This window comes from Gavia stellata, chromosome 37 (assembly GCF_030936135.1).
Source record: "Gavia stellata isolate bGavSte3 chromosome 37, bGavSte3.hap2, whole genome shotgun sequence".
Classification (NCBI taxonomy): Eukaryota; Metazoa; Chordata; class Aves; order Gaviiformes; family Gaviidae; genus Gavia; species Gavia stellata.
Window position 1 is genome coordinate 1,363,993 of NC_082630.1, and position 24,741 is coordinate 1,388,733.

At 44.0% G+C, this 24,741-nt stretch overlaps 1 protein-coding gene across 1 annotated transcript in view; it reads right to left on the minus strand.

Moving 5' to 3' along the window:
- ABHD12 (abhydrolase domain containing 12, lysophospholipase) overlaps positions 1-24,741 on the minus strand; it is a 49,460-nt gene that overhangs the window by 19,572 nt on the left and 5,147 nt on the right. The window contains exons 2-4 of the mRNA XM_059832959.1: positions 8,240-8,364; positions 3,951-4,056; positions 1,416-1,535 (exon numbers count right to left, since the gene is read on the minus strand). Coding sequence (XP_059688942.1) covers positions 1,416-1,535; positions 3,951-4,056; positions 8,240-8,364 — 351 coding nt within the window. The remainder of the gene's footprint in view (positions 1-1,415; positions 1,536-3,950; positions 4,057-8,239; positions 8,365-24,741) is intronic.

Sequence of the window (24,741 nt, forward strand, 5' to 3'; positions counted from 1 at the left end):
AGTGAAGTAGTATTTGAAAAATAAGACAACAATTTGATTAAACCTTGTAATACATCAGCACAAGACGACAAGGTCAGTTTCCAAAAACCCATCTGCTCATGCATTTCCTGGCTCACAGCATGCATCTTCCACACCATGCCCTTGTACCAAAAAAGAAAACTGCTAAGACAAGAATTTAGGTGAAAAAGGGCAACGTTCCTGCAATGTAAAGGCTAGCAAACCTTCACTACCAGCAGTTAAAACAGAGTTTCTTTGCTTTATATGATGGAACTTGTATTTCTGCAATGTTTCTTCTCTTGCAGAGTATCTACGAGCAGACATCAGCTTCTAAAGAACATGCACTGACACTCAAAACTCAGAAAGGGGCTGATATTCTTTGTAAGGTGCATATTAGTAAGGAAAAAGACCATGTTCTAATAAATGAACTAAAGCACTGTATCATGCAGAGATGTGGCAGTAAGAACATGATTCTGAGAAACATCCAGGAAGTTTCACACTGTGCTAATGGTTTTTAGCATCCACCAACACAGCGAACAAACCTACTTCTTTTCTTCAGCTGATACACATGGTCAACTATAAAATTACAGATTTTAGAAATACTCCTGTTCCAGACAAACGTCCTGTACATATACAATAATGAAACAAGACCAGCACATTACCTTCCTCTTTCCTTCTGATTTTCCTTCCTCAGAACGTGTTGACTACTAAAATAAGCTCACGAAAGGAACTGGAAAGCTTATTTAATGCATGTAAATCACGCATACAGAAGCACTAATACTGTTCCATGTCTTGATTCAGAGACCACTATACTGAAAAGAAGTGCTTCTCCCTACCCCATCTAGTAAGTGTCACAGCCTCCTGGCTTCTAGCAGAGGATACAAGGCAAACTACAATATCAGGTGTCTCTAATAACAGCAATAAATCTATTCCCACATTCAATAAATGGAGAGGCATCACTTCTTAAAATATGCTTTCTTTTTCAAAGAAAGGAGAAGCACCAAACTGCTTTTAGATTTTACTTTGGTTTTAACCACAGAGTCACAGAACGGTTTGGGTTGGAAGGGACATTTAATGGTCATCTAGCCTAACCTCCCCCTGCAGTGAGCAGGGACATCTTCAACTAGATCAGGTTGCCCAGAGCCCCGTCCAACCTGACCTGGAGTGTTTCCAGGGATGGGGCATCTGCCACCTCTCTGAGCAACCTGTGCCAGTGTTTCACCACCCTCAGCGTAAAAAACGTCTTCCTCATATCTAGTCTAAATCTACCTTCTTTTAGTTTAAACCCATTACCCCTTGTCCTATCTCTACAGGCCCTACGAAAAAGTTTCTCCCCATCTCTCTTATCAATGTGTCGAAGCTGTGGCAAGCCAGGAAAACACAGCATGAAACAAAGCCATCACTGTTTTGTGCCTCACCTTGTTCCCGCATTGCCATGCAAGTAAAGGATTACAGGATGGCTGGAACCCAAAGCATCTTCAAACCACAACTGGTCCTTCCCTCGCGCATTCTTCCATAAGGCTGCAGGGACCGTGTGCCTGTATACAGAAGGAAAAATTACGTTGTCCTGTGGCTACTCAGTGTCTGCCACTCGAATTTTGAGATTTTCTGACCAACTCATTAACTCAGGATTATACTCCTCACACACACTCTTCAGAAAACTGTCATGATTAGCCGACAAACGGCCAAATTTAAAATGCAGCGGCTAGGGTTATTTCTACATTTTCACCTCCATCATCGTTGCCTTCAAAACTCAGGGCTGTGCAAGGCATCAAACTTCACAGGCAAACCCAAAGCACAATTACTGAACTTCCCACTGTTCTGGAGAAAGAATCTCAATTCCTCAGTTTTTATGGCACTTAATTACTTCAATTAACATACTTATACACCATAAACAAGATGCACAGCTAGGTCAGCAGATATTCAGAATAAATCAGCGTCAGCTAGTTTTAGAAAGAACGTTTGGTGAGTAAGAGGCATATCTGACTCCATAGTCAATCTGAGGAAAAAGAGGGGCTCAGGGTCTAATGAGAACATCATGTATTTTGTTTTCAGACACCAGGGTCTTGGAGGTATAACATTTTAGCTGGAAAAGCTACAATCTAGAAGAGCCAGGAATTTTTAACTCACAGCTGTTCTTCTGTAGATAATATACCTGGGCAGCCTGTTAGAAAGAATTCAACACTGGTGGAATGGAAAGAGGGGAATGACAGACCGAAGATGAGGCAGGCATTTAAATTGGATAATTACTCTAGAAGACAAACACTGAAAGCGAGTACATGCCCCAAACCATCTCAAATTGTTGAGAAGGGGGCTAGCTTACAGCTGTCAGAAGTAACTTAAGTACTCACATGCCTTTCTCCTTGGAAAAAAGACAAACTCCATCTACCACACCTTCCTCCCAGACCTAAAGCTCAGAGGACAAACCAACACGGGGGAAACAACGTAAGAAGTCTACCTGCACGCATGCAGCCAGCAGACATGGAGTTCTTGAGGAGGACAAAAAAGCCCCAACAACCGTAGGGCTCACAACTTCTCCAGCTGCTCTGCCTCAAGACTTTCACAAGCTTATGAACAAAGCAGGCTGAGGACTTTGTTTCGGAAGTATACCAAACACAAGACCTTACGCTGGCATTAAAGCAAGGCTCCAAACTTTTGCAAAAACCCATCTCCTAAGTATCAAGACAAATGACATGGACTCTGAATTGCCACCACAAGCTGGAAGTTCTGTTTTAGGAAAGATACACAGTAGACTTGTAAGGGAAACAAAATAAAAGTCTCAGGACTGCAAGTTAAACTTATTCAACAGCTTAGCAGGTAGAACTTTAATTGCCCAAGTGAAGATACCAAACTGTATTCATCAGCCTACCCTGGAAAGACTGAACTTCCCCCTTCTAAACATGCCTTTCACCAAAATTCCCTTAAAGGGAAGGAACCGTCTTTAGGTAGCAGGATATCACTGACCCATTCAAAAGGTCATACACCCTCAAGTGAAGAGAAAATTGCTACTGCATTAGTGGACACATACGAGTTACACATACCTGAAAACTCCAAATCCTACAGCGTACAGATCTAACACCTCTGGCTGTATTAAGGAACAGCCCCCTTCCCTCCACCCCTGACATAGTGTCCAGCCTTTTTTTCAGGTGTTTGCTGCTCTTGCATATACATTCAAACTGCAGGCACTTCTTTTTATTCAAAGCTAGCAGGAACTTTTCTGTGGCTTTGAAACTTCTGGTGTTGACACACAATAGAAAGTGTTGATGAGAAACAGATGCAGAAGCTGGTTTGAGCTGGTGTAATAATACGAGAAGTACTGAAAGCCGACAGAGAACCAGCCATCCAAGCTGATCCTGGGTAACAAGGAGCTAAAATGAATTGCCCTTGTCTGGGACCAGAAAATCTTTTTCGTGAGGAATGACAAGCGAGTTCTGACACTGTCACTTGCTTTGTTAAGAGAGTAAACTGCGTGTTCTGTTCTCGCCCACTCTACAAACCTTACATATGTTTTATATGCAGAATATTCTTCCTCCTACTCTGAACAGTTTGATCCTGTTTTGCTATCTTCCCCCACATTTATTTCACAAAACAAAATACGAACAGCAGTTGAATGACAAAACTTCTAACTCCTTGGGTCTCATCTGATATGGAGGCATGATCTTTGTAGCAATGCGGACCTGTAACCTTTAAGATTCCAAATTATGAATTTTCTCTGAATGCACAGGTTGTCCAGTTGTGTTTCATGCATTACTGGTCTCAGTTCAGACAAGCTCCAGAGATTTGCATACTTTTCAACATGAACTCGGTCACTTGGCAGAGGAAAACACAAACATCTGCAAATCAGAGCAGGCAATGGTTGTCACATGCACAGCAAAAATACTGATAGGCTACACTGAGAACAAAAAGAAGGATAAAGATGCATGGCACATACTGCACAGAACAGGCTTCCTTACCAGACTCCGATGGTTACATCCTCCTCTGGCTGCAGGTAATAATTACAGGTGTGGTTTAAACCTTGATCCTGTGGTCTTTTCAAGTCAATGAAATATGGGACCCTCACTGAAATACAAAAAAGAGAAAAAACAGAATATGAAACCTTTTGTAAGAAAAGAAAGGTAAAAATTAAAAGTGCTTTACCAAGGCACTGGAAAGTTGTACAAACTGCTCCACTGTGCTGGGAAGACCTTATTCTTTTTGTGTGAAAGGATGAACTGGCTACAGCTGTGACTGAAATATGAACATCAAAGAGAGCAAGGTAAGAAGACACAAGGAACCATCAAAAAACCAGGGAGCAGGCTAAAATTAAGAGGTGGGGGAGACAGGCAAAGCTTCCCATGACACACATTTACAAAGCAGACTGGGCAGAGATGGTTAAATCTCCTAAACACAAGGTAGTCGCTCCTGCTCTTTCAATGGGATGGGTAGGCTGATTTGGCAAACCTTTTACTGTTTGCATTGTAGCTGTAATGGAAGCTACTGAAGGGACAAACTCCCCAGGATATAGAGTGCATTCCAGACCTGTAACATGTTTCAGGATGACATGTGGTTTCAGCCTCTATAGTTCAACAATCTAAAGGAGATGCTGCATTACAGTAGCAGACACCACGTTGCTCTTGTCCTCTAAGAGTAAGATAAATTGTGTTAAACCCTGACCTCCTGAGCCTTTGAGGAGGATATGCGGTTTGTTAGCCCACTCTCCAAAGACCGGGAAATAATTGCCATATCTCCCAGACACTGCAGCATTTAAAAGAGATCATGTTAGGCCAGAAGCTTCGTATCTTCAGGAAAAGATCCCTGAAAACAAAATCATTACACCTCAATTCACACTTCCAAATATTTATGTTCCCCAATTTATACAACACACAGTTGTCTGTTGCTTGTTATATTCAATGATTCGAACATGAGCAACATCAGGAAAGTCAAACATCAAAGAATTTCAGCATTTTGTTTTCCATTGATTGCTTCACAAGCCACATCTTACAGACACTGTGCAATGTGCTAAATGAGGGGATGTGCTTAGTGTAAATGCTTCCTTTTCCATCACCAATGCTTTATGGCCTCTCTAGACAGCCTGTGACACACCCAGCACCAAGAAGGATGCTGTAGAGATCTACAGAGAGCATTGAGCAGTTGTAAGGACTCTCTTCTCCCAATCATAGAATGACAGAATCACGTAGGTTGGAGAAGACCTTTAAGATCATCAAGTCCAACCATAAACCTAACCCTGCCAAGTCCACCACTAAACCATGTCCTGAAGCACCTCATCCACAGGTCTTTTAAAGACCTCCAGGGATGGTGACTCCACCACCTCCCTGGGCAGCCTCTTCCAGTGCCTGAGAACTCTTTCTGCGAAGAATTTTTTCCTAATACCCAATCTAAACCTCCCCTGGTGTAACTTGAGGCCATTTCCTTTTGTCCTGTCGCTAGTCACTTGGGAGAAGAGACCAACACCCACCTCTCTACAACCCCCTTTCAGGTAATCGTAGAGAGTGATGATGAGGTCTCCCCTCAGCCTCCTCTTCTCCAGACTGAACAACCCCAGCTCCCTCAGCCACTCCTCATCAGACTTGTGCTCCAGACCCCTCACCAGCTCCGTCGCCCTTCTCTGGACACGCTCCAGCACCTCCATGTCTTTCTCGCAGTGAGGGGCCCAAAACTGCACGCATCATTTGAGGTGCAGCCTCACCAGTGCTGAGAATAAAGGCACAACCACTGCCCTACTCCCGCTGGCCACACTGTTTCTGCTACAAGCCAGGGTGTCATTGGCCTTCTTGGCCACCTGGGCACACTGCTGGCTCCTATTCAGCCAGCTGTTGATCAATGGCCCCAGGCCCTTTTCCGCCAGGCAGCTTTCCAATGCAATGATTCAGGCTTTTCTGCATAAACTTGAGCTCCGTTCCAGCAGAACCAGGAAGTATGTCTCCTTGAAAATGTGGCATAACAATTAACATACCAAAGATTTTGTATTACTGACACACAAAGCAGCGCTGATAATGGTGACTGTCAAATCTCACGTCACTTACCCGCCCCCCCCCCCCCCAAAAAAATCACTAAACATTCCACAAACATGAAAACCAAGGCAGACAACAGCCGATGTTAACCTGACAAATCCGGCCCCATAGACTGCAAACCTATACCTGCGCAACTCTGTTTGCTCTTATGCCAAAGCACGTGGAAGAGTCCCAGACAAAGCACGCAGGCCCCCAGAGACCCGTGGGGTTACTGCGCTGCCACCGCAGAACTCAGCGATGCTCTCACAGGGGTGGTGGATCCTCCAAGATGACGGTAAGTTCTGCACTCCAGGTCTGGACAGGCGCACAAGTCACTTCTAGCAGTGTTCTGGGAAAACTATTCAACTTCTCTGTGCCTTGATTTTCTCATTTGCCAAATCTGTTAAGACTTTCTCGACAGATTTTGTATTACATAGGTACGAACAGGAATGTACCAATGTTAGTGATGGGGGCCAGGTAAGCATCTACCTCAATGCAAGAGAAAAATACAGAAGTACAGGCAATTTTTATGTATTGCATTTATCACTGGGATGGTCCATCTATTCTACACACACAGACAAACAGATCGTCGTCATCATCATATAGGCATACATCACACGGAGATTTAACACATCAAGGGTTTTTTTAGTGACATGTTTCAGAGCTATTTGGTGTCACTCACAAGACATCACATAATTTCTTAACCATACTGATACACTAAATCTGATCTAGTCTGTATTTACGGTTCTAGAAATCTCACCTTTCTCAAGACTTCCAGCGGAGACAGCTTGAGATCTCTACCCATATGCCCATGTATCTCATAACCTGAAATAAAAGTCTGTCCACAAGAACAAATCCAGACATCGGTTCAGTTGCTAACAGTGGGAGCACGGCTACTGATTCATCTTTAGCTATCTCGAGAAATAAATGGAAGCGCTCTCTCCTGAAGCTCTGTGCTACTGTTTTGGAAGCAATCCCAAACTACACAAAAGGAGGAGAAAAAGATGGCTGAAGGATAGTGATTTATACTCAGAAAGTTAAAAAACAATACGACAGGGCAAACCCTACACCACTCCTCTGAAGGAGAAAAGTCACTCTCCAGTGGAGAAGAATTATTCAAACATGCCAATGTACTTCTAATATGTGTGTTAGAATGCACTTTGTATTAAGGCAAATAGTTTTTCATGGGAGTAGTGTCAAAAGTAAAATCTGACTCCCATTCTATAAAGCAGTAGGAACAACGTTGCAGTGATATTAGTGCAAGTACTAGTGCAAGAAAGTGTTATGGGACAATTATTTCAGTCACTTGGGAATGAACAGAGGCAGGAACTTCTGGGACACCTAACAAAGCTCTGCAAGAGCAAATTAAAATCATCACTGAAAAAGCAAGGTGATGAAAATGGAAGTAACCTGCATTATTCACGTTACCCAGCTGTCAGTTCTGGGAATCGGGGCATGAGAGCTGGCCCGTACATGTGCACACTTCACAGTGACCACGACCCGAAGCATTATAATATACAGAGCATGCAATCAAAATGACGGAAGTTGTATAAAAGCAATATATCCGTAGTTGGTCCTTCTAGCGTCTACGAAGAAAGGAAGATATTTTTCAAAACTCCATTACAAAACACAAGTGAGGCTTAAAGACAAGTTTAGACTGCAAAGAAGTATCTCTCGTACAGCGATGCTCCATCATTTTCCATCCTGGGGATGCTCAGGCCTCCCTGGGCGACCTGGATGCTGAGCCAGTTCACCAGACCCACCGTACCGCCAGCTTGACCAAATGCAAAGGGTAAACAGACACAAGGAAAACATTCAACCTGACTGCACGAACAGGCCTCTTCTGTCCCAACCAGAGCATTCTCCTAAAATGCTTTCAGGTGAAGAGTCACTGCCTGGAAAACAATTCACTGGATTTAATTTCACTTGCTTGCTGTCTATTCACGCAACTTTGTTGAACCCTTCAGAAAAATGTGTTTGACGTATCGCATGGTTTTTCCTGAAGGAGACCCTTTCGGCTGAGAGTTGGCTTCTTCAGTTGGTTCACCATATTTATAAGACGACAGACTACAAAGACCACTAGGGCCACAGAGAATGCTTTCCAAAGCGTAGCTGGGAGAACTTCAACCCGGGAAAGTTCGTATCCTTCACAAGCTGGACACATGCAGGGTGAAAGTCAAGGCAGACAAATGAAAGATAAAGACACTCCTCCCCGTCACCCCTCACCCGTCCCAAGAGAACGAGTCACTTACCAAAGTTTAGGAAGACCAGCTTTGCCTGAATAGCAGGGCAAAGTTTCACTAGAAATGGAATGGCTATATACACTCCCAGCAACCAGATTATTAACTTCCGCAATCGAAACCATAATCCGTATCGCCTGTATAAAAGAAAAAAAAAAAAGTAAGAGAGAAAGACAGACCTGACTACAGCAGGAATTTTATGAAGCAATTTTCACCACACACTGTGCTCGGTGTATTTGAAAACCTGGTCATTTACTCTTTAAACAAAACTAACTTTAAACAGTTTATGTAGCCTCAGTTGCTTGAGAGAAGCAGAAGTAACCAAACTGTCAGCTGATGAGACACAGCTTAGAAAAGGGGAATAGAAACTCCCCACTGATTATATTTTAAAACACTCTGTAACCAGAGCTTTTTTCTGCTGATTTAACAGATTTCAGGATCTCTAGAAATGCATATCACATGTTTGTCTCCAAAAAGTAGCCTGACTGCGCTTCCCATTTAAATCACCATCAGCAAGATTTTGTTCTGTTAGATATTCACATATTTTGAGGAACTATGCGTAATGAGACTGATAAAATTACACATGATCTCACGTACAGACTGGAGCAGACATTCTGCCTTGTCCAGTTAAAAAAGGGTTCATACCTCTCAACGCCCTGGAAAGCAAGTCCTTCTAAGTTATAAAACATTATGAAGTTTCTTATCTGCAGCATTATTCTCTACGAGTCCAGACTGAGTTTGGAACAATTGCCCCAACACTTCATTTCTATTTTGCCCTAAGTATTCTGGTCAGGAAGAGTAAGCTACAAAAAACCCCCAAACCAACAACACAAAAAACCCCCAAACAAACAAAAAACCCCACAAAGGATCACACAGCAGCTAGTTAAGCAATTTTTCTCAAAATATACTTTATTGCCTCGGAATAATTACCACATACACACTCATGTGTGTATATATATGCATGTACATATACATAAAGGTGTACTTGTAAAGATTTAGTTGATTAACATTTTATGGGCAGAAACACTGAGGCCCTCAACTACGATTGCAATCAAGAACTAAAATGCACGTGAACCCTTCAGGCAACACAAGTTCCTTTGCTTTCCAGTGGACCGTCTCGAGCAGAAATGACACTGCACACCAGCGAGCAACCAGTTCTCGGTAGCGGGAACTGCCGGCAGCTGAAAGCAGAAATTAATTTTTCCAAGAGGCACAAAATTATTAATCTCCCATTTGGCAAGTTTAGGAGCTGACGCACTGAACTTGCTCCGCACTAGCGCTGAGAGGGTTTGAACACTGTCAGCTAGTTGAAACTACCAAATAGAGAGCCTGAAGACCTCGTTTTTAAACATCTCTACAAGAAATACGAGTGTACAGACAGAACTGGGCTGGGAATAGTTCACTCATGTATCAAAATCTTCAAGACCTCAACAGCTTTTGTAGCCCTAGGCTAAAGCCAAGACTCTCAGGAACAGTTTTTCAGCACAGTCAAAAAGGAGAGACCCCAATCCCCCCACCCAGGTAAGTTTTTGGCATGATTGCCGGGGTAGTCACAGGGAACGGGCTACCCTCCTATACGTCCAAAACCTGCCTCCATCACACTACAGCCTGTCTACAAGTACCTGTCTCCTCTCACCCAGGAACTGTTTTCTGGACTTCAGAAACATCTACCGTCAAAATCAACGCAATTTCTTGACAAGCTAAAGGAACTGCCATTTTCCAAGAGGGGAAAAAAAAATATTACTAAGACACTGCCAACCAGCTCTGGCTGCAACAAGCCCGTGTTGAAAGGTTCAACAGATTTTAATACTTCCCATGGCAAACCCGACAATGCCAAGGTGAAGAAAGCCAGCAAGGCTTCCAGGGACATTTCCATACCTCAAGCCCCGTTTCCTAAAGTATTACGGAAAGCAGAAACAGCAAAGGACCGGCAAAGGAAACAACACAAAACAGAGGCTTTAGAAGAACAGAAGAATTGGACAGGCTGGATGGATGGGCCGAGGCCAATTGTGTGAGGTTCAACATGGCCAAGTGCCGGGTCCTGCACTTGGGTCACAACAACCCCATGCAACGCTACAGGCTTGGGGACGAGTGGCTGGAAAGCTGCCTGGTGGAAAAGGACCTGGGGGTGCTGGTCGACAGCCGGCTGACTAGAAGACAGCAGTGTGCCCAGGTGGCCAAGAAGGCCAATGGCGTCCTGGCTTGTAGCAGAAACAGGGTGGCCAGCGGGAGTAGGGCAGTGGTTGTGCCTTTATTCTCAGCACTGGTGAAGCCACACCTCGAATACTGTGTTCAGTTTTGGGCCCCTCACTGTGAGAAAGACATGGAGGTGCTGGAGCGTGTCCAGAGAAGGGCAACGGAGCTGGTGAGGGGTCTGGAGCACAAGTCTGATGAGGAACGGCTGAGGGAACTGGGGTTGTTCAGTCTGGAGAAGAGGAGGCTGAGGGGAGACCTCATCACTCTCTACAACTACCTGAAAGGGGGTTGTGGTGAGGTGGGTGTTGGTCTCTTCTCCCAAATGACTAGCGACAGGACAAGAGGAAATGGCCTGAAGTTGCGCCAGGGGAGGTTCAGGCTGCATATTAGGAAAAATGTCTTTACTGGGAGAGTGGTGAAGCACTGGCAGAGGCTGCCCAGGGAGGTGGTGGAGTCGCCATCCCCGGAGGTGTTCAAGGAACACGTGGACGTGGCACTGCGGGACATGGTTTAGTGGGCATGGTGGTGTTAGTTGATGGTTGGACTTGATGATCTTACAGGTCTTTTCCAACCTTAACGATTCTGTGAACATTTTCCTTGGGCTAATAACAACTGATCACAGCTCTCTACTCTCAAATTAAAACCAGCTTTCCACAACCATCCCCCACATTAGCACCTACATTATTTCCATCGCTGGAACAGGTTTGTGGAAGAGAAGGGGAGGAGAGATCACTGAAGGGTAGCTGACATTCAGTTGCTGAGTAATCAGGATATAATTTAACCCTCTTCAATGAGAAAAGCGTGTCGTCTTATCTCATTTGGCTGGTTGGTCAGAGTTAACACAACCTAGCAGTTTCCTCTCGCCTCACGCTTGAGAGGTGACTCTGCCATCATCACCTTCCCGCTGGGAACGGTAACACAGGTGAGCAACCAGACAGGACAGGGCTCTCCAGCAAGCCGTCCTGCCTGGGGCCCAGATCCTGCTGCAGCCAGAGCTCTCTTGGGGGGGCTTTCGCATACGCCAGGATTTCAGTCGTACTTTAAAAAACCCACTTGTTTAGAAGGGCACCAGAGTCAGGTCTGTACTCCTCCAGGCACAGCCAGGGCACATCAAAACACAGGCTCTTCAGGTGCCTGGGTTGCAAAAGCACTTAGCATGACCCAGCCGCAAGCTGGAACCAGAACAGAAAACACCGAAGACAACATTGTCCGAGCAATGCTGTCAGAGCTCAGAAATTATTTTAGTTTCTCTTTTTCAGAGACTGAACCGAGACATCTCTTCCTTTGCTCTGGTACCCCACGCCAAATGCTACTTGGTAACGTGACATTTACACCTCATCTCCAGGGAGATGTCTACTTAAAATGCAACCAGGGCAAAGCCTCTATCCATCAACAAACAGCTTCTCTTCTCCTGATAAATCTAAGACAACGTGCTGAAGTACAGACATTGTAAAATTATCAGGTCTTTAGTGAGCAATTTAGCTAAATTAAAACTGCTCACTCTGCAGAAAAGCTATTTCAGGAAATAAATGCTGTGCACAGGGAGCTTTTGGTATGCTCAGGCAAAAGCAGCAGCAACATACTTTTCACCCCCTTTTCACCGGGAAACTCAGTTGGTCTTGGTTGGAAAACACAAGTGAGTTAGAGAATAAGCAGATGCAAACTGAAGACACTGAAGAACATTATAAATGGATTTCTGCAAACAATAATGTCTAAAAAAACCAGAATAACAAAAATCCCCACACCAACCCAAAACACCCAACCCCAAGTCACTCCAAAATAAAAAAAAAGAAAATCCCCACTGACATCACATTTTCTCCCTTTATTCACCAAAGGCTTTTGCCCAATTTCTGGGCTCTGTCCAAACACAAGCAAAATCCGAAGTAGTTTTTGCTTCACGCAGGTTTCCAAAGCGGATGTGAAAAACATTCTCTCTCCGGATATACTTAAATCTGGAAGAAGAAAGTATTTCCTGTGAGTGCAACATCAGAAATGGAAAAAATTCCTGGTAATTTACATCTGGACGAAGGTCCTATATTCACTCAGAACAAGCATATTTTGCATTTGGGCAGACAATAAGAATACCTGGCCGGCAAGGAGGAGCTGGGGGTCCTCTCACGACAGCTTCTCCTGCGTGTGCTACCTTTACCAGCACTAAGGAACTCCACGAACATCCTTCATCCCACCACGGAAAACAACTGCCAAACTAAGATTTAAGTACTGCACCGTCACAGAACCCGTGGTCCACAATCACAGGGTGCCTGCAAAAAGCAACTAAGGCAAGCAAATTTACTAGGGGCATCTTTCAATTCACAGTACCGGTGTTCCGCCCTCCTCTCCAGCAAACTCGGGAGTTTTGTGAACAGAGTGTCCAACGACCGCAGGACCGTGGTGCATTGTGCATACAGATTCAGATTAAAATAATTTCCCCTGGAAAGCACCCGAATCGCTTCTGCATCAGAAGTCCACCAGAAGAGTTTCCATTAGGATGTCTTTATCAGCCGTGCTACAAGGGTGAAAGGGCAGGCCAAGGGTAAAACAAGAGACTGGTATCAGAGCTGCAGTCAAGCAAGGAGAAAATTTATCAGAAACACACATGTGCTGGGCTTGGAATCCCAAAATGACCTACAGACAAAAGCACGTACAGTCCACGTGGCCTTTGTCATCTAGCAGAGGAAACAGTAATACAAAATGCTTATGGACACCCGAGTACGTTTGTTCAGCGAATGCTGGTACTCTGGCTTGCGCTGGTGTCCCTCAAATCATCAGCTGTTCAAACTGCAAACTGGCAATCCTTTCCCAGCAGGAATTCAGAGCATGGGATGTGGAGAGCCAAGACCATTTTCATTGTGGTCACACAAGGTACCTCCTGATTACCAGGTGACAAAAGTGACTTTAAAAGTGGTAGAGGGAGAAATAAATAACATGAATAATGGCCTAACAGAACACGTTCCCCCACTTTTCTAACAAAAAAGATTTTTTAAAAAGATCAATACATTCCTCCCCACAGACAAGGAAGAAGAGCGTAACAATAAGGAGGTAGACGAAGACATGGGCAAAGGATTCAAAAAACTGAGGGTCAAAGGGAATTTAAACGATTGGGATGAATTTCTTTGGGTAAACAGAGTTGTACCCAAAACGACCTATTCTACAACCTGGAAACTGCAGCTGAGCCCCAAGGCACACAGGGGCGTGCAGAAACAACACAGCAACCACATACAAGACAGGACAGCCCACACATGAAGCCACTGGCAAGTCTTCCAGCCTTCCCTGCTAGCCTTGCTTTAAACAAGAGATGGTTTCGAGCCCAGGGAGGATCTTCAAGGGCATTCATCTTCCCTTCCTCCAGGAAGTCTGGACAGCGGTGTTGCACAGGGCTCCTCCTTCTCACAGCTCCTGAAGGGTGAAAGGACCCCCCAATCTTCCTTCACACAGGCCATCTGAGCCACCCAAGCTGATTAAGCTTTTGTTTTATTTCATTCGTTCCCCGTACCAGCAGCTTTTGGACAGCTTGTGCGGTGACACGCAACCAAGTGATTTCCACTACAAGATTAATACGGGGGGGTTTTCTCCTCTGGTTTGCTGCAAAACCTGCTTTATGTGCAGCCAAATGTAAACTGAAAAGATGCTCATGTCAAAGGGTTTGTCCCCTCCTGGTCTCTGGGCACAGTGAACGAAGATGCATAGGCAAATAGGCAACCACGCAATTCTTTTATTTCAGGCCCAGCTATGTGGAATTCTCCTCAATGAAAAGTCTGCAGCCAAGCCTTAATTCTGCTTCACTGGAGGCACTGTATAGAGAGCAGGGAGGTTGAATTATAGAAAATTCATCCAATCCTGAAAACAATCTTCCCCCGAATTCATGAAAGCCAGTGGGAACACAGCATTATCTTAGCATCTGAGCAACTGATCTCTCCCCCTTTGGCATTAGGATCCTTTTTTAAACAGGCTCAGTTCACTGCAAAACAGCTCAAAAAGAAAACTCAAAGGCCCCAAACTCATCTTGCTATTCTAGGGATTAAGCAATCATCTAAAAAAATCATAAACCACAATCCTGGAAACAAGACACAAATGTAAAGGCATGACTCATTTTTTTTCCAAGCTCGTTTCATAAAACGACCCCAAAAAATCGAGGACATAAACTGCATGGGTATCTGCATCCTCAGAGACTTAGTTTCAACCAATTCCTAAAAATCTTTGCTCTTGGAAAGATCTGAAAAACAAGAAGAAAGTTAGCTCTACCAGATTCCTTTGCCATCTCCTACAGAAAGTTCCTTAAAATCCTGAACCTTTGCTCTTTCTGAAGAAATATTCTAGTCTCTCTCTCGAAAACTGAACTGCAGTATAGTATCATCACTTCAGCACTTCTTCAGAAGAATGAAGATAGCACATTGCAAAGAGCATATTTTTGCAAGGGTAAAGGACTTAACGATTTTTCAAGCATCCAGCAGCAGAATAAATTGTTACTGACACGTCACGTCCGTGAAGGACATGAGTTACTGTTTGATGTTGCAAAAGACAACCTGATCTTTCAGCTATTGGGACGAGACAGAAGAGGTTGGCTATCTATTTGTTCTTTGACAGCCTCTAGAATTCAAGTACAAATCCATCTGCACATAAACCCAAGCATTAACAGTTAAGAGTTGTCAGACCTGTTACCAGATCAGTCAATTAATACAAGGTATTATATTATTTATATATACAATATATATCATATATTATATGATGCCATTCCATGCCATCAAACGTACAGAAGAGGCAACAGGCAAGTTCATACCTCATCCTCTGGCTTTCATCACTGTAGCATCCAAAATGTTCATCATTCGACTTAAGAAAAGCATCTGAAATCAGGGACTATTTTAGTCACATCTTAGATACGTGAACAGTAAAGAGGTTATAAGAGAGACTGAGGAGTCACCCAGTCCATTCCCCCATCCTACAAAGGACACGCTACCCAAAACGGTTGTCTGCTTAATTCCTCCCACCAGCTCCTGACAAAGTGGCCCACGCTTCACGAGCGTCCCTCTGACGATGCAGACCTGAGCAAGATGGACTAAAGTTCGCCAGGTTCACGCAACAAATCAGATGAGCTGACTTCTCACTGAACAGTGATTTTTCACTAGAAAAAAAAAAGAAGGGTACCAGAGTAGTTCAAAAGCTGAATAAAGACTTACCCAGTAGGCAGAGATAGAAAAAGCTATCCAAATCTCAAAACCTAAGCTACTAAATGGTCCTATTTCTACCAATGAGAAGGTGGGAGAGGGCGGTGAATAAAACACTAAGCACACCTTCTTAAATATTGGCCTTAAAAAGCTAGGATGGAGCAAGGCATTCAAGCCTTCACTGGCAGAGACCCAGCCCAGGAAAAGCTACTCCACTCCACAGTTCCCACCAGCCTACTTAGTTTGACTGTACCCAGGAGCAAACAGTTGGGATGTTCTACTATTTCTCTTTTAATTAAAAGACAAATTAACAGGAATAATGGGCTTAATAAGGCAGTGGAAAGGCAACTAATTTAAAGCCTGCGGGTTTTCACAAAAAAAGGCAGAAAAGCTGAGGTTTGCTGAGAATGTTTTCAAACATGCAAGCTCCACCTTCAGGTTCCTCAGAATATATGTCAGCTTATTTTTTTTAAGCAAACACACCACCAACAGTGATGGAAAGCGAAGGTGTCCCAACAGAGGCAAAAGTTCAAAAACCAGCATTGACAACGAGATGTCAGTACACCCATAAAACCTTTTGAGTTTGCATTTGGCAGGAAATTCAAACTGTTCTAACCATAGAAAACCACTGCCAGCTACCGAAACTTGTTTCTTTGCTGCTATTATACCAAAAAACGCTTTCTTCCCCCCCTTTTTTTTTGCTGAATAGCATATTGTATTTCTAAAGCGCAGGAGAAAGCTATCATAAGCACTAGCTTATTTCTCTGTTCATAGCAGTATCACAGAAAGACAGCGAAAGCTGCGTACACAGCTCCAGAGAAGTGCTGCACGTCAGCAAACAGAACCAGAATATTTTGTCCATATGCTAACCAGCACTTTCAGCATCCCACCCCTTATTTTCCAACGTGCCATGTAACATCAATCAAATGCCTACTGACGCCACCTTTGGTTAGGCCAACCGGATTTCTGTCGTCTTTAAAAAAAATCCCCTCCCATCACCTTTCAGTCAGGGAAGTTACCCAAGTTCATTTGACAAGCTCTACGTGGGTAAACTATGCAGTTTATCCCACTCCCCTTTCACTGCCATACCTGCGCAGCCTGAAGTTGGCAAATGTTAATGTGGCCACAAAAGAAAGTTCATCATAGGAAAACCCGAACCTGTATCCGCATCATAGTGGATACATGCAAATACATACAAAATTAGCTTTTCAAATTGATCAGTTTGTAGGGATGGTTTAGCAGTTGCGGTGGAAAAGCCTGTCCAAAGCAGGAGCCTCCGGGACCTTTTCTTTTGGCAGCGGCACCAGCTTACAGAGACTGTAATCTGCTGCCTTAGACACACTGTCTTCAGTAATGTCCTTTCCCTCCCTTCATTGCAAACTGTCTATTCCCAAGCTCTTCCTTGAGGTTTCCTTACCCATTTCAGCCCCAAAACAAGCTGTTGCCTAAAGGGCATCTCCTTTTGGCTGGGGTAAGGGCTTCAGGTAGTGTTTGGTTAAGTCACCATCCCCGGAGGTATTTAAAAGAAGTGTAGATGTGGTGCTTAGCGACATGGTTTAGTGGTGGTCTTGGCAGCGTTAGGTTAACGGTTGGACTTGATGATCTGAAGGGTCTTTTCCAACCTAAATGATTCTGTGATTCTATCTGAATGCAGATGAGGTTTGAAACTTTAAGCTCCCAAATTCCCCCAGTCCACCACTTCATTACCCAGCCCCCCTCTTACCACCCAGACTCTCACGACTGCTTCTGTGCCTCCTTCTGATTAATATCAAGCAACTAAACATTAACTTAAGACAATAAAATGCAAGAAGGAAGCCATCTAGCCAGTTGTTTACATGAACTCAGATCTGTCTCTGCAACAGATACAACTGCAAAGTAAAGGACAGCAGCTCAATCAATTGGGTTTTTCAGAAGGGGCCAGCAAGCTCCAGCTATTGAGACCTTAATAACCATATTTCAGCTTACGGAATAGGGAAAGACCCGCAAAAATCAAGACCCTGGTGCAGCAAGAGGGGGAAACATGTTTGCCAAAAGCAAAGCAAACGAAGCAAGGTAGGGAAAGGCACACACAAGCATTTACACACCCCGCAGGGCAGGGTCGTGGGACCTCCATCCAACTTTCCCCCTCCAGCACCCAATTCCCTGGCCTTGGGCTCTCCCATTCACAACCATCGCCTAAACTGACTACTTCTGAAAGATGGCAACGACACCGCTTGGCTAATTAAACCACTGTAAATACTGGCACTTCCCTTGAACGACAGGAGCTTGGAACATCAGTCTTGATAACTTACATTTTCATTGCATGAAATCTACATATGTGTCACAGACCAGCAGACAAAAACAAGCTGAACACTCAGCAATACAGCACTGATTTCTTTAAAATGTATACTGACAGCATGGCCTAAGCAACTGCTATGGTACTTCTCAATACTTAGGTAAAATGGTATTAGCATTAGTGTGAATTGTGTGTGGCAAGATTAACCTGAAAGCTGTGTTTGAAAAAGAAAGGAGCAGTTGCTTCTGTTATTATTCTGTTATTATCTGTAGCAAACAATGAATAATTATACCCTAGGCAATTGAACAATTGACTTTTGGGACAGAAAAGCAGGCCTGGGGGATTAGGGTTTTAAGGCTGTTGACTTGCCTTGAACGCATCTTCTGCAACAGCCGTTTAGTTTGCGCCAGCACCTTTCCAGTATGAATCATTTGTTTAAATTCTAAGAACGTGCTTTCTCCTGAGCTCCCCAGCAATGCTGGTGACGCCAATCAAATCACCCACGCTAGATTTTAGTCAAGCTTGGCATTGAGATACTACTGTGGTGCAAGTACGCTTCCTCCACAGTGTCTACCGAATCCTTAAGTTTTCCACTCATTTCACAGCTGACAGCTGCTTTATGTTAAAGGCGCAGCCCTCTCACTAGTCCACGAACTGGGGAATGCAAAGCTGTCTTTGCAAATGAAAGAGGAAAAAACAAAACATAAACACAGAAAGACTGAAACAGCACTGGAAATGCAAACCAGGAGCTTGAGACCAGCTGAGTCGGATTTTTACTGAAGCAGTACAGCTCATTTCTCTCTACCACACTCTCCTTCACGAGGAGGAATATCGGGGTGCACAAGCAAAGATTCAAGGGCAGAACCAATTTCGACATGTAATGCTCCACCACAGTTCCTAACTGCCGTTTAACATAAAGCCACTTGCCTGCTGAATGCATACCATAATTGAAAAAGCATCTAGTACGGCCAAGCCAGTTCCCCTCCCGCCACTTAAAACTTGTTAACAAGCTGTAAATCCGCCAGACTTGCATGCCTGTGTTAACCTGGCCGCGATAACAGGAATCCATAGATTCAGACTTTGTTCCTATGGATACACATGTATGAACAGGTCCGTTATTTCCAAGCTGCACAACTGTGTGAACACAAAATCTTCTTTTCACCCAAGAGTTTTTGGGAGACGGCCACCAGCCACACAGCTTGAGAATCACCGCTACTGGCAGGCTCTGGCTCTCTTTTAAACCACCTGAGCAAGAGTCTCATTTGTGTATTGTAGAACCTTTTTCCTTTCAAATGCATGAAGATGGTCGTCTTATATTTGTCCAACTGAGACAGCTCTGCTTTTGCTGGCAGAGATCAGAAGCCATTCCCCTGCTTGGAAGCCTGGAGGAAAAGAATGCTCTTGTGTTAGCTGCCACCTTTTAGATGCAGATCACATCATTAGCAATACATTTCGATTACAGTGAACCAACAGTTCCCTGTTAGAGGCATACAAGCAAACAAGAACATTAAACAATGCCAAAACATTACATATGCTGACCATCAGCTGAGCACAGTCACATTTAGCTGGCAGTCACAGTGCCCTCTGTAATTGTGACCTGTTTAAAAACGAAGGCTTAACGACCAGTGGATAGCCATAACGCAACAGCCGTGGTTAAAGAACAGATGTATGAATAGGTACATAACCACTGTCAGCCTCTGACATATCTTGAACAGGGGGTTATTTTGCATACAGCCAGGAAGATTAATCCGTTCCTGCTTTCACCTGGGCTTTATTCAGGGATTCCATCATCTTGTTGAGGAAACAACTCCAAAAGGACAAAGGCTTCAAAAATTAATGGCAATTAAAAGCAGAGCCCTTGCTAATACTACAAAACTCTGAAGAGCCAAGCCAGAAAACACACACTCAAAGACAGTGAAAAGCAGATGTTGGAGTTTCTACTTAAGTGCGTGGAAACAGAACATTTTGCAGCACTGTACATCAGCCTGCCACAAAGTTTAAAGCGGAATGTGGTCCCTACTCCGGTAGTCAAAAGGGGAAAAGAATGCTTTACTAGAGACAGCACAAAGCTATTGGAAACTGAAAGAAAAGGTTATTCCCTGCATTTCTGCTGGATTTGCAAGGACAAGAGAATGGGGTATTTCCAATGACTGTGTCCAATCCACAGTTTTCATATTCAGCAGTATAAAACTGACACTGTCAGCTTTACTCCTGCTTCCTAAAGCTGCTCTGAAACCAACCAAAACTTCACAAAAAGTGAGACAGGACTGCTTTCGGGGAGAAAACGGAGCCAGGCTTCCCTTCCTGGGGATGCCAAGGAAGTCTAAAAAAAACTCCTCGATTCTTCAACACCTTGCACACACTTTCTTCCACAAGCAAGGATGCTGCGACCTGGAAGCCCTGACTCCAAAGGTCCAGTTACACCACCCTCTTTCGTGTAGGCTTCTCTGTCTCAGAAAAGTCACCCCAGGGGAAGCTTTACTGCCAGGGGAAGGCAAACCAGCCTCTAGACAGGGTAAATGCATTTACCGCTCTCTGCTCTGAGCTTGCATATATCTCACTGAGAAGTATTCTTCCAAGAAGGTTTTTTTTTCAGTTATGGCACACAAAATCCTTTATTCTGCACACCTTTAGTAACAAGAGGGACGAGGCTCCACACGACCTCATTTCACTTATTATTCAACACCGATCTCTTTTGCAAGAATAATTAACCAGCATTTGAAGTGGGTACAAATTTGATTTTAATATAACCACTCACGTTCAGAACAGCAGCACAGATACTACAGAAAGGAGTATTTGAAATCTCAGCTACCCTTCTTCATCCTGTGCCTGACGTACAGAATAGTACTCTAAGTGAGAGGTAGGGCCCACGTTCTGGCCTACCCATCGGCTCTTCTTTTCGGAGGCTGAGAAGGAACACCAGCGCTTGCTATTCCCACATCGCCCCTACTAAAACACAAGCGGAAGGTAACCGAAGAACACTATTCTCTCTTCCCAAGCATGACAGGAGAGAAAAACTCTGGGCTTAAGAGATGTTAAAAAAGGAATTCTACATCTGTTATCTGTGCTTAAAGCCACCCAGCATCCATTCAGACACAGCAGTTACCAAAAAAAATGAAGCTGGCCAGTCTATGGGGGGCGAGGATTTTTCTTTTCCTTTTTAAAATAAACTCCACAAAGACTGAACTACTCGCACTACTCAATCCTATATGCCCTCCACTGGAAGGTTTCACTTCATCTATTTGCTAGATTCAGAAGGCAACTTTGACGCCTGGGGCTTTCATGTTCTTCTTTTGATTTCTAAAATTCTTTCTGTGGTTTGATGGGTTGTTTTGAACAAGGAGAGGGCAGCTGTGCGACTGACCTCAAGTATTTTCAAGTGTTTGTGTTTTAAAAGTTAATCTTCTAGTCTCACAATCTTTTTTATTACTCTACTACTCAGTAAGAGTTACAACATTGAAATAAATCTGGGTTAAACAAACACTTTGATTTGGAGAGTAAACACAGACACCCTTCCTGTTAGCTCAGTTCAACAGTCAGGCTTTAAATGATCAAGGCACTTAATAGTCTAAAATTAGGAGGTTCTGCTTGCAAGTTTAAATTGCCTTCACTAAGGAAGAGGCAGATTTCTGAAACTCAGCGTTGCACCGTTCTACCAACGCTTACTGCTTTGAGAAAGAGAGATGCGTGCCAGCAAGGCCAAAGTGCAAAGCCTGGATCGCAGCCTTACTCCTGGCTAGGCGATGCTCCTGCCAGGCCTGCGCGAAGGGACGCCTGACGGCTTGCAGAGGTGATTGCCTAGAACAACTTCACTCTTTGTCACAGTTCCCGTCCCACAGTTACAACCTCTAGACTCTCCCCCGCCGTCCTGCCTTACGGCCAGCTACATTTAACCCGTGTTCTGGCGACCTTCTCGCTATTCCCCAGCTGCTCCCGACTGCTGCCTGCCCTGTTCATCAGCCCTCCTCAACCCTCTCCTCCTCCCAGTTTTACCAACAGGAATTGTCTCCTTGTTGGGATGGTTGATATACAAAATTACGCACCCTTGAGCCCAAGCATCAACCCCAAGAAACCCGTTTCTCTCTCCACTGAGCCAGTTGTCAATACAGATAACGTGCTCTCCATTAGCAATGCAAGCCCTTCCAATAAAATGAACTACCCTACAAAGCCAAGTGCTTTGGAGAAACAATTTTACCACCGATGCTTTCATCAACCAGGCTGTAATCTTGACAAATCTGTCACATTTTACACTGAGACCTCCCTTCCACAGGGCAGATCTATTTTCATTAGTATATATATATTTAGCTGCTAAATCTTCTTCCACTGAATTGCAAATTAACTCTTACCATTAAAATTGCACAGACTCCACCTCAGGCTAATGACTTTAAAGTCTCCTAGGTCTCCTGTTACCATTTTAATACACCAGAAGTAGTTTCTTTTAATCTTCTTGTGGTACTGATTCAGTCACAGCTACATTAACATAGTGCTCTCACATTACAGCCTTAGTGAATCTCCCTTGCTTACAATCACTCACTCTTGATGTCAGAAGCTGTCCACTACTGTCACACCAACGACATGACACTGTTGTTCCACGTTTTGGAAACACCGAGTTTCCAAAAGCCAGGGTTTTGTAAGGGAATTGCTGTAGAAGCCTATTTACTACTTTCACATCCTGCCATGACTACCAAAATAACCTGACCCGCCCTTCAGGCCGGGAAGGATAAAGTAATTTAGCTGTAGCCTCCCAAGAGGACATCACGGTGCCTTTCAAAGGAAACTGGATTCAGCGGGCAGGACTCTTCATCTACAGCAGAAGTCCCGCTTTGGTATACCGGCTCTCTTGCACATACCACAGCAGCGGATTCTGGAGAGGAAACGATGCCACCATCATTAGTTTTAATGACAACACCACAATGTTGTTTTCACCAAAAAGAAACATACATATATTGCATCCTGGAGAAAACCTACAGACTCGCTGTGATGACCTGTGACTGCATTTGCAGAGAACTAGATTCCTGGCTCAGCAACTACGTGCCATTTATAGCATGAAAGCAAGTCATCCTCAAAAATTAGCTTGTCGTAAGTAGACCATCGATCCTCTGTGTAAGTGAAAACAGGCTGGAAATAGACATGGGGATACAGGAGGAAAAAAGGATATCTAAGGGAAAAGGGCATATGGGAACCTAGGATTTGTGCTGATGTTAGAAGCTCAGTTTAGCTGGTCATCCTATAGCGCAGCACCGCACTTGGCTGACGACCCAGCCCATGATTATACTCACTGGTATGCCCAGAGGAACCAGTAGTGGCCAATTGAGAAGAAAGGACAGAAAAGACTGTGACAATACTGAGAAGACCCTTGTCTCCACAGACATCTTCCCTCCAGAGGTGACTAGAAAGTCCTCTTGGTCCCAGGAGTTACCCGGAACCACCCATATGTTGGGAAGTTTAGGTACACTGAAACAAGCAGAGGTCTGCAATTCATACAGCTCCTAAGTAGGAAAGGACTTCATGGGAATTACAAAGTAGTAGCAATTAATAATTGCCTAGAACGGCAGTAATTATTAATTCAGGCATAAGCCATCAAAGCAGAGCAGCTGAACCCAGGGGCACGCATGATATCAGAAACATGGCACCGCAATGAAATAAGGAGTTCAAGGAGACCAACACAAAACTCAGCCATAACTAGAGGGCAAACTGTCTTCAGTCTGAAGCAAGACTGCTCGAGCAGAGTTCTCCGTGAGAAATATGGGGACTTGAGAAAGCCGCTCAGAGACTACGAGACTGCAGGACGACGTAACACAGAGCAGATGCAGCAGAAAAATGCTATGCTCTATTACAAACAATCCAGAGAGACTCACAGGAAAGTTGGATCCAAGGAAAGAAATTCTAGATCATACAGACAGGCCTACAGGAGGATGCTAGGAGTCTCAAGAGATGCTTGAGAGAGTAAACCACGCCTGTTTAACACAAAGAACAAAGTCAGTGATGAACATGGTGAAAAGTAGGCTTTAACACTAACGCACAGAGGCACAGAACTGTCAGCTACACGTCCACACAATGGCCTCACGAATCAGTACGCCCTTAAAAAAAATAATCCCAGATGAAAAAACCCACACTAATAACTCCCCACATTGCAGAGAGTCTGGCTATTTTTGCTGAATGAATTGTACGTCTTTGAGAAAGAGGGGGGAGAAGATGAGCACAAGCAAAGAGAATTATAATGGCTGCAAAGGCTGAACGAACAGGGAAGATGATGCAGAGACTGAACACCTAATGCCCCAAACTGGGTAACGTGGGAGCAATTCAGAGGCACCCACTTAGCCATACGCTGCCCAAATGGCTGACAATGCATGAGACAAACCAGGGTTTAGACACAGCCACTGAGTTCCTATTCATAAAAAAAAGAGAGTCAGATGCGCGTGGAAATAATTACACAAACCCATTTTTTATAGAACCAAGCAAAATATTACTGTGCATCCTCTTCAAGAGAATTGTAGCAAGAAAACCCAAACCCCACCCTACAAAAAAAAAAATCCCCACACAGAGCAAGCTGCTTTTACACATTTTACATAAATGAGGAACTGTGTTTCAACCTGTCCTTCTATGGAAGAAAGCACAGGCAAGTGACTGGAAACCATTTCACAGCTCCTTTTTGAACTTTGCTCAAGAACAAGTATCAAGAACAACTGAAATAGCGGCAGCTACCCAGCAGGAAGGTGGAATTGGTGAAAAAGCTGCATGACTGATGAAGTGTCTCTATACAAGGATCACCTTTTCTCCTTGAAGAGCACTAGCAAGTAACTGGTTTAACCTGAAGACAGCCATTAAGAGAGACAATAGCACAAAACTCACCTGGGAAAAAAAAATTAAGGAAGTTATCG